The sequence below is a fragment of the Spodoptera frugiperda genome, chromosome 25 (genome assembly GCF_023101765.2).
Source record: "Spodoptera frugiperda isolate SF20-4 chromosome 25, AGI-APGP_CSIRO_Sfru_2.0, whole genome shotgun sequence".
Classification (NCBI taxonomy): domain Eukaryota; kingdom Metazoa; phylum Arthropoda; class Insecta; order Lepidoptera; family Noctuidae; genus Spodoptera; species Spodoptera frugiperda.
In genome coordinates, this window is record NC_064236.1 from 13,506,466 (window position 1) to 13,518,046 (window position 11,581).

Sequence of the window (11,581 nt, forward strand, 5' to 3'; positions counted from 1 at the left end):
TTATTAACAATGGATATTGTGCATTGTCGCCTTATTAACAGAAGTGACTTGCAATGTGTGGCAGTTGAGCGAGTGGTCACAAAAATATGACGGTGCTGAGCACTGGACCACACTTCATACAAGATCGTTGCAGGTGTGGGTGGCAATATGCCGATATGGCGACGCCTGCAACCACCGCAATTAGCTTGAAGCCGCAATTTGACGGAAATGCACGAACACACACGAAACTAAAGGCTGATCGCGGAAATAAGACGCCACTGTGCATGTGCGAGTTACCTAATTAGATTCTAGACGATAGCAAACCGGGGACTTATGTAGGAGGTTGACAACGCAGCACCGCGCGACTTAGCTTGCCTTGCCGCGGCATGCCTCCATGCTATACATTAGTATAGCAACATCCTAAGATCATCAAGACATTATATGTGCTAATGGAAAACGGACTCGGTCACGTTTGGTATGAGTCCCGTGGGTAGTTCAAATTGGAAAAGAAGACACACATAAAGCGACGAAAAGCGCTCGTAGAGTCAATACAAGTTCTAATCCCATTAATAACGAGCGAACATTGTATTCATCGGAACGAATTTCGTTAAGTTTAAACGAATGCAAAATTTCCATTTCTCGTAAGAGAGATTCAATCCGGGATGTCTATTCGTGTTTACCCAATTAATTACTTGGGCCGTTTCCGACAATCCCTCCACATTCGAAAACTTAATTTTCTTTTAGGTGATTGGAAGTTTCCATTTAAATTTCTATCGATGCGCTGGTTCGGTCAACACAAATACAAAGTAATCAAAATTGGTAATGAAACCGACGGAGAACAGAGCGGACGACTCGGCCGAGTAAATGATGTGACTAATGCGAGTCCACCTGCTGCTTAATCGAATTTAATTATACATTCTTTGTCCTTCAAGGTAGCTGACAGTGATGTAAGAGTAACGTGTACGCTTGTACAGTAAAGTCTAAGTGAGGTTATGTGCCGTGCTTACTTATCACGCTGCAATTTCATGACGCAAATTACTTCAAGATTTTTGTATAGGCTCTACTCTACTATTAGGGTTCATTTTCAGAATGGCTCATTTCCTAACTAAAACCTAGTGTTTTATGTTAAACGTATTTTTTGTGGCCTAGGCTAAAATAAATTTCCTATATTGCCAACCAAACTTGACGTGTAAAAGCTTAAATAGTGATTTATTTGAAAGAGAAAATTTGAATAGTGTATAGGTAAGGTACGGTTTACGGGTTGAAGACAAAATGTATGAAAATGTAAGTTAGCGGGTGTATCGAGTAGCGCGCGCGAGCGCCGTGTCAGCGTGCGGCGGCGGGATGGAGGCACATCATAATCCCTATTATTATCGCTAACGTAGTTCGGGACACTTGGAATGAGGCATCGTTACCCGCGATGGATGAACTCCGGCGCGGTAGCCAACTTAAATTGTAGCGGCACATAGTTACGCACTGAGCTAATGATATGACGCGATAATAGAGATCGCTTTCACGGCGGCAAGCTCCACTCTACATATTATTAAACATTTCTCATTCTTCTCCTGTGCCTCGCTTATATGTATTGTTAGCAACAACGACACATGTTTACACGGCAAATCCATATTGAGTAAACATGATAAAATGTATTTTAAAATATACAAACTCAGCTGTGAAAACATTATCTAGCATCGTAATGAATTGCAATACAAGGTTATTATTGCTCGTTAAGTTTTTAGTGAGCAAGGTACAATGGCGGTATTTTATGTTCATGTGCCGTCACTACGTCAGAGATCGAGATTAATGTACTATGCTCACTATTGCACCATTGTTTTAGATAATAAGATGCGCTTTCTCTCGCAACCGTGTCAAGTAGGAGCCCCGTAGACTTACAATCATTTTATATTTGCATGTGCGCACGTAACTGATGCATAAAATATTATAAGACAACAAACCTAAAGTGGATTCTAGTGTGGTAAAAAGTAAACAGATTAGCAATAATTAGTCCTCTCCCGTGATGTGTTCCATGGAGACAATTAAAAAAGTTAGCGAGCCGTCGACACCGTCGGACGTAGCAGGACAGGCTACTCCATATTGTATGATAATCTGAGAGATAGTCTAACTTTTTACTAAACTTTGCTACAATACCCGGACTGAAATAAATTATGGAGTCGCTCACTACGATTTTTTATTAGATTCCACTATGAAACCGTAAGGTATGTACCTATACTGGAAGTACGTAGAGGCGGCTTTGGGCATTTTATAATTTATTGCCAAACGTCTTATAAAATTTATTACGCAATTGTACGGAACAGGAAAAATAGACTAGGTACTTTCGTAAACACATGAATACTTAACACAATCCTAATCGTTTACACGATTCTTTCATTACTAACGCTTCGAGGGAGGACGGTCTCACACCGCTCTTAAGAAAATGCAGAGTAACGAAAATGTTAAGTGCCTACCGATAAATAGGTACACATTAGGAAATCCGTGAGTACGAGTGGATTACACTTGAAAGTGAAACTAAAATATCGATTGCAACATGTATGTTAGAATCGAGCAGGTACCGGCAACGGAAAACCGCAGGAATTTCCGTAGGATAGAGCAATACTTTCCACCGAGTGTAATTGAAATAAGTAAAATCTTTACGTGAAATGTGAATAAGTTGAGACTGTATATATAATTAAACGGCGAATTTTACATGCGCGCCCATAAACGGTAATAACAAAAGTTTCGCCGTGTTTATGAAACAAGCTCAAGTTTGTTAGTTAATCACATCGCGCGCCAGAAATTCACATTCGTGCGCCATATCCTCGGATGTTCTGTGAATGAGAACAATCCTGCTTCCTCGTAGCCGCCGCCCGCCGCACACTTTGAAAAACTGCGAGCACTACCGCGCCGGGAATTAATACTCAAGACTTTTAATTACGATATTGGTAGCAGTCCGTAAAAAATAGACACGCCATAACCGTAGTCTAAGCCTGTGCCACAACAACGAGGCTTTGTGAACTCGACAATAGCTAAACATAAATAAAATTGCAACTTCATCGGTATAAGTGACTGTATACCTGATGTAGATTTAGTTTGAGTGGAGGTTTACGCTTCAAAACGTACAAGGCATAAGCAATATTTCTCTTAAGTCCTACATCCCACTCCCACTTCATGTCATAAGGGAGGTTTCTAATTTAAAATCTTGGTTAAAATGTTCTTTATATGTTGTCAGAGTACGCATAAGAAATAAAAGAGTCAGAGTAAAGAAAGTTAAATGAGCTGATTACCATATTTCTATTAACTTTATTATGTTTATTAAGGTTTCATTGCAACCGCAAACTCACAAAGAACTATCTCTTCAAGCAAGATAAGTAACGTGGCTACCAAATTACTTAAAAATATTAATTAGCAAATGTAAAGAATATTGTGGATTTTACAGCCCAGGATTATGTGCTACATCCATTAACTTATTAAGCAACTTATAATTATATCTGAATACAATTTGTTTGAGGGAAAATCATCCAATGACTTCTCCCGCTTTGGGCGAGGCGAGAGGGAGTATCAAACTCTTACTGACTAAAAACCACCCCGTTCCTACACCTGCTTTTCGAGCCGGAGCCCCGGTGACCCGCTAGGTAGTCCGCAGCTCCGGACTTGAATTCAATAGCTTGTTTATTTATCCAATCCAATTAAGAATCAACATCGGAAATCCGTTGACATGACATAAAATGTCATACCTATCACAAACTGATTTTGTAACAAAAGCCTGTCAGTGCGTTTTTATTTAATTTATAGGTACAAAACTTTTGGCTTAATTTGTATTTTAATAGGCCGTAGACCGTACCTCGAATAAAACAGATTTATTGTGGTTTGCCACGGAATAAAGAAATTCTGATCCTTGCAATATCTTCACGGTTAGACCATTCGAAAATTGTTGAAAACTTGATATCCGTCAACTACCGATGTAGTTGAAGTTATACAAAAAGAAACTTGACGCTTGTTCTTGTACCGAGTATTGAAAGCAGTAGCTATTTTGTTACAGGCTGATACATCTGTAACAAAATAGGTCCGAGACTGGAAAACTAACCGGCGAAGTAGAAAAGTATTAATTAGAGACTCGTCTGATTTCAATGCAAAATATTCGCAGTTTTAAATATTTTGTATTTGTTATAAGAAAAAAAAATGGTTTGTAAGTTCTCGAAATTGAGCTTCTAAAATATTGAACACCATTAAAGTATTCAAGATAATATTCATAAAAAATATGTCCGGCCCTGTATGGATGGGAAATGGAAAATATAAAATCCTAGACCCCTCATTGCTCATTCACGATGCATAAGGTTTTAACCAGGTTAAAATAATATCAAATATACTTAGAAATTTAACATACATAAGTAACGGTGCACCTATTTATGAAATATATTCAAAATAATAAAAATTATTTGTCTAAAATATCCGCTTTCCTATTAACATTGGCTACGTGTCCTGCTGTCCAATAGTGATAATTGAATTGCATGAAAGTAGGTCCGAAACGGCTTGTCAATCGACTCCGGTCATCCAGATTGTCAGCCATATTTAGTTATTTAGTTAAGTTATACTAAGTATGCTAATGAACTGAACGGACCTTTCCATACACTACTGAAACTACATTAACAGTAAAAGTAGACAAAACTAAGCCCCACACCCAGTTTAGATTTATCTTACTTTTTTAAAAATGAAATAGCCACTGGGTAGTGGATAGCCAAGTGGTCCAAGTCGTACCGACGGACGGGAGAATAATATAGCAGAAAACTTTTACGATGCAAAGTCGTTGAATAGCAAAATACAAAATATAAAATAACCAACATTTGTCCTTGTCCGATGGGAAACAGGTAAATCATCTTTTTTACATGTAACTATATACCACATAAGTATATAAATAAACGAGTTTGCAGTTCTGATAGTATATAGTTAGCAACGTATAATATTTACCTAACTATCTATAGAATTAATCATTCATATTTTACTTTCGTGAGTTATTAACTAAATTGACATAGGTAATATAATAAATAGCGATATGTACATTCGATTGTAGGTAATATTAAAATAAAAAAAAATTACCTATATTTTAAAATTAAAACATAGAGTAATTTAAATGTTTTTATTTAGGAAAATACAGTATTTTTAAATAAATATTAGTTTTACCTAAGCCTTTTTGTTCCTAAACATTTAGTTCACAAGAGTCGTTATCTCCATATTTTATGGAGAAATTTTCAAAACTTTGAAACAAATAACCGTAAAATTTTCATGATAATGGCGAATAGCGGGTTTATAGCGCTAAAATTAACATTATCGAAGTAGTGATGTGCTCATATTTACCTAATAGTTATTTCTTAAACTAAAACGGGTCATCGCTCCGATGACGTTCGACTGCCGTCCATGGCAGAATCAAACCGGAATTTTGAACGTGATAATGTTAAACAATTCTCACACAAGTACCTCCATTATTATTAACATATTTTTTTAATAAATTAACTATTGTTTTTCGCTTATTGTAAAAAATTAAGGCCTATGGCGACAAACTCCAGCTCCCCGAGAGGCTACTTAATTAATAGTTACTAATGTCAGGGTCACAAAATTGCGTCTTATTTACTTCCTATAAAAATGGCAAGCGCCGGTTTGGTTTTAATAAATCTAAATGGATCGTTTTATATATGCACGTACCTGGAATCGAATTTGTGCCCATCGTCCAAGGTGCCGGTGTAATGCATGGTCAGCATGTCGCCGTGCTTGGACTTGACGGCGCATTCTTCTGGAACGCTCACGACGTCGACCTTTAGTTCGGTGACCTCAGGGCCCGCGAAGGTAGCCCCGACCAACGCCAGAACCGCAAACACGCATGGAAGCGTCATCGTTAACTTACGTAAAGTTATATCAGATTATAGAGAGAAAACGCGTGCGTTATCGTCTGCGGCTCGAGTAGAACTGAGCGGGTTCCGCCGGCAACTTGGAATTTGGATAAAGTTTGCTGTTTACCGCTACGCGAGTGAGCAATTCTCCGTCTCGTTTTATCGCAACACACGCGCAGTAATAAAACGAGACAGATGGTGGTTTATCAGACCTACTGGCTAGATGACGCGGCGCCTCATCGTGCTTGCCACGCGAGCGATGACGTGATCATCATTCTCGCCGTGTTACACTTTTGTCCAAAACTTGCCAACTTGGGAAAACAGTTTAAATAATATATTTTATTAAAATGACAGGAACGTTACAGTTTTGTAAATAAAATGAAAATGTTTCTTTGTTGCCTAAATATTAGCAATATTAAAATGCCTAGGTTTATTTTTTTATTTTCCGTAGTGTTGCCACATTTATAATTAAATAATGTATTATTAAATAAGATCACAATAATATAACTATATAAAACACTTATCGTAGGTATATTAATCAAAATTAATTACCGCATGTGGCCACAACTAGGGAAGGCAATCGAGTGATCTCGTCCATTTTTAGCAAGATTAATCTCGTTTGATAAATGTACGAGATCTCGCGGGATTAGCGAGATTGTTTTACTAAGAATTTTATTGGAAATTTAAAGAAAAGACTAAAGTTGTTTGTTGTTGTACTTTCAACTGTAATTTGACCTACCTACGTCCAAGTAGAAGTAGTACATTACTTCGAATTCATTTAAAAAAAAGTAGTTGGAGCCGCCTACTTACGCGTAATTTTAGCAAAAAAATTTTGTTCCAGTTTTCGTGAAAGAAGTCGTGAAAATAATATTATCTTATAAACTAATTATTTTTTCCTAATTTATTCAAATATTAATTGCAAAATAAAAAACATACAAAACAGTCAATGTTGCGAAATCTCGAAATCTACGATCCCGCTTGAGCACCAATCTCGAGATTATTGCAATCCCTAGGCACCAGGCATCACTCAAGAACAATAGGAGTGATTAACTAGTAATTATGTCATATAGGATATAGGTACCTACATAAACTATAGTTATTTTTGGTGGATATTTCACCAAGAATGTTTGGTAAAACACACAGGAATAAGTGATAACATAAAATAGCAAATACTACAAATAAAAAGAAATAATTTGATAAGCACAAACTACCAGCTAATTAATAATCATATTACTCAATGTTTGATACTACTAATAGCTATTAACACGGTATAATTGAATCAATTGAATAATAAAAAGCTAACAATAACTATATGGGTAGATGATTACCATATAAATAAGTATATTAAAATACACGTACAATATAATGTTTCTTATATATAAATAACCAGGAAAATATGCTACGATGATATTTTTTCGAAAGTTTGTTGGAGTGAATGTAATAAAAGTTTGTCCAGTTCATTCTAATTTGTTTGTCAAGTTATCAGCATTGTAGTGCTGTGCTGTACTGGAAGGTCGACTGGTCGTGTCGTTGCATGCATGTACATATGTTTATGTTTATAACTAGGTAGCTTCTGCCCGCAACTTTGTCCGCGTACAATAGTCACATTAGCCTGATTGTTTTTGTTACCATTTCCAAAATTAATTATTAGTATGTATTAGTATTCGCATAGTGTAGTGACATTACGATGTTTTTTTTTGTTTAAACATTTCGAAGTTCGTTTAAAGTATAATTTATGAGTACAAAAAAGTTTCATTTTAATCTGTCCGTTAGTTTCGGAGATTAGTGTGAGTGCAAACAGTGAAACATAATTATTATCTTCATTAACAGTTTATTTTTAAGTAGTGTAATGTATTACTGTTTCCCAATAACCCGATTTCTTTTTAATGCACAGACACACGTTTGTACTTTTTTAATGAATGTTTATATAATAATGTTTTAATAGGTCGTACGAGTATATTATTGTTCAGTAATAGTGTCAAATGCAATATGCAGCGCTATCAATTTAATTTGCTTGTAAGAAGTACATATATTGGAACATAGAAATAATGATTCATTGTTTTGTCGTCACGCTAATATGTATGTATGTACTATGTATATATGTATGTATGTACTTATATACTTTTATATCAGTTATATAACACCTGTCTCTCATGGTGTGTGTAAAGTGACTTGTTATAGTGCTATTGGTTCTTTGAGCATAACTAATGAGTCTATTTCTGAAGGAAAGTCTAATAGTGCGATACACAATCACACTATTAGACTTTCCTTCAATTTTGTTATTCAATAAGGGAATAGTTAAGTAGTTTATGACATGAAATAGATGATTTTCTATAGTTAGTTTATATTATTACCTCGCTGCTGTCTATTGTTTTTTTTTTTACGTAGACATTTTAATTTTTTATTTTCGCTTAGTTTTGTTTCAGAATTCTATTTTTTATTAATAATCTGTATATATGTATAAAACTCTTACGTTAGCAATATCCTATTTTTAGGAAAAACAACCTTTTCTATACCTATACATATATGTTTATCTATGTATACATTTCATTTACTTTCATACGTTTTAACTTTTCTGTATACTACTAGATTGAATGTGTACTATGCAAACAAACTGCATGTAAAGTGATTGGTAACTCTATACCCGGGCAAAAGTATGGGATCGATGATTTATTACGCAATCGTTGCTGATTGACTCGTCCATTCACATTGGTCATTTCAGCAACCTGCAATCAGGGTAAGTATATGCGTAGGTATACATAATTAAATAAAGTGAAGATTATTATATCTCATTGATGGTAAACTTGAGGATGTGCAACTACCCACTAGGTGTTAAGTTGTTCGTTTATTTTTTCTATTCTCAGTGTGCACAAGGAGACCAATAATAGGGCTGAGTGTATGTTTTCTACAAAGCAGTGAAAAGCGTCGTTACTTTATAAAAATATACAGAGCACCATTTCCAACGATTTCAGAGAATAGTACATATACTCGTAAGTAAATATATACAGGACACAATTTTGCAATGCTCTGAAAACGAGTGGGTAGCTTTATATCGTGACATAATGAAGGTTTCAGAAATAAGGCGAAAATGTCAGCACCGTGCCTGCATTTAATCAATTCCCCGTATTGCATGACAGCCACGGCGTCAGCCTTGTATACTGTATCGTACTTATTGTAGTGTGAACCTTGCGTGTATTTCGTAATTTTAATGATGCCATATTTTCCATTACAATATTTTTATAAACTCTATCTTGGCTGAAAAACGTTATAATATTAAAACGTTGTCTAAAAGTTGCCTTAAGTTAAGCATAGATAAAATTAGATATATACATACACTCAACTATGGGGTGTAAATAAGTACATTACTTTACAATAAGTGGCTACTGATGATCAAAACCACGGAGAAGGATTTAGCATTAATCACCATGCTTACTGAATGCGGGATGGCTCATAAAAAAAAGTGGTTAATAAGTACAAATTCTAAAAGTAAAGACAAACTATTTTACATTTCATCCTCTTAGTGACGATTACCTATTGTATTGTATTTGCATAAACGTAGACAGTATCGTAGAACATCAATTAGTTAAGTAGATAGGTAGTCATACGTAAACGTCTCCTTCCTAATAGTGTATGAATGGAGGAGTTTCCCAATCTGGGGACGACGACGACTAGAGCTTTATTCAACTCTAGTTTTGTTTACCGAATCGCAAGTTGCTGTAATGGTTTCTGCATCAGGACTTAATTTAATTATTTCGAAGCGAGCCATGTCTGCCGACAAATTGAACTGGATGTCCGTCATACTTTAATTAGTTCTTGTCCTCTCCTTATTGACACTTCATCTGTTTTTATGATGAACATTTTACACTTTTGTGGCTTGATTTTGTATGTAACATATTTATTGGTCGTGAGAAACGTATTGTTAAGAGATTAGGAGATACTTTTCAAGACTAGTTATTCGAGGTCGATATACAAACTTACATGTTTAAAATATAATTGTTTATTTACTGACTTGTCAAGAACTTATCTCAGAACACATTTAGTAAAATGCGAATCCAATTAAGTAGATTTGACGCAGAAACTAAATCCCTTTTAGTTAGTACCTTCGAGTAGTTTATCCGGACCACTGCGAGACGTTAATTAACGTAAGTCAAAATGCAACAGTTCCGATTTCAATCTCTCAGAAATTATGGAACAGTCGCAAATCCTATTCCGAGCCCCATAGCTCTGTCACCACATAACTTTGACTAACTATGCACATGAAGATAGATTTCATTACATTTTCGTTATTTGCGCCTGAATGCTCTCGTGGACTGCAGCGTGCGTGTCACTCTATATGATTACAAGAACACGTGTCTCTGTCTCATCCCAATTACCTTTTAATCAGTACATTTTGTACATTTCTTCGATGTCCCTCGGAGAGTTGTAAAAGTAAAGTGCAGTTTGTAAGTTTAGTTCCAGCGCGGACCTGAAGTTAGTCTGTTAGTGCTGCAAGCCTAACTGGGTCAGGCCGGTGCTTAGGTAAAATATAAACTACCATTCGGAGTTGCTCGGAGACTCCTTCTACATCTTCCGACTTGTTGTTTGTGTGTTTATCTGTCGCCTATTTACTCTGGTGTACTGAGATGACTGTTGAACAAGTCCCAAGTCTTGCTTGCGCTATCCGGTATCTTCATTTCGCGGGATAAGATAGTGTGAAAGGGATAGACATAGTCGCAGATTGACGGCAAATAGCAATTTCATTAGTACGACACTGTTGATCTATTTATAATGACTTTATTTTCAATGTGGTCGCGTACTAGGATATTTTAATATATCGAACGAACTGAACCCACGACACGTTGTGTAGAAGCTATTGGTCGAACTACAGAAACAAATGTGCAGTCAACTTTGTATTACTATAGTCACTACAGAAGATTATGAACCCGAAATCAAACAAATCAAAGCTTCGAAATCGAACTCAGAATCAAAATGTACTATGGCACATTATTACAGTCATCATGACTTGGTAAATCGAGCGTACCAAAGTAAATGCCGCACCACTATTAGATATCTCGCACACAATATGTGACCAAAGTAGTTTACACAACTTTGTTTCGTATAGTGCTTAGAATAAAGTAGAATATCGATAAAGTGATTATAAGACGAATCCGATGGCCTCTACGAAGTTTGTTTCCCCCAGGCGTAAGTAGGTACCTGTGTCGGACACCGCCATCGTATGATACACGAATCAAATTTCCCTGTTTATTTCCCTAATTACTATGGAAATCCTATACTCTAATCAGTAGCCCTATTTGTTGATCAATATTACGCCATTGTTGTTGTTTGTGCATTTACGTAGGCATGCAAGTGCACAAACACAGGGCATTATGCCGCCATGTAAGGCGCACTGCCTATATCGTCATTAGCAAATCATTATCGTGCTATGTAGTGTATATGCACGTTTGTTGCAATTGAATAAGTTCGTTTGTTGACAATCGAACTAGGGTCAGACTAGGCACAAGGCCAGTTATAAATAATCTTGAGATATCTTGAGATACAATTTGACATGATATACATTAATATCATTCGACTTTTTTTTTAAATATTATTTTTAAAATTGTTAGTTTGAGGACCGTGCGAGAGTTTGCCTAGTCATTTCACTTTTAGTTAATAATATATTCTGACAGTGTGAGCATTTGTGTGGCCTACCCAAATGTTCTTTTGGTTGGTATTGTTCGTCGGAT

At 36.0% G+C, this 11,581-nt stretch overlaps 1 protein-coding gene across 2 annotated transcripts in view; it reads right to left on the reverse strand.

The window, feature by feature from the left end:
• The window catches only part of LOC118277063 (FK506-binding protein 2), a 44,908-nt gene extending 38,950 nt beyond the window's left edge, over positions 1-5,958 (reverse strand). The window contains exon 1 of one of the 2 annotated variants that reach the window (XM_035595756.2): positions 5,674-5,958. In XM_035595756.2, the coding sequence (XP_035451649.1) occupies positions 5,674-5,861 (188 nt within the window). In that variant the 5' untranslated portion in view covers positions 5,862-5,958. The remainder of the gene's footprint in view (positions 1-5,673) is intronic. The other variant, XM_035595841.2, reaches the window with a different exon arrangement.
• Between the last annotated feature and the right edge of the window lie 5,623 nt (positions 5,959-11,581).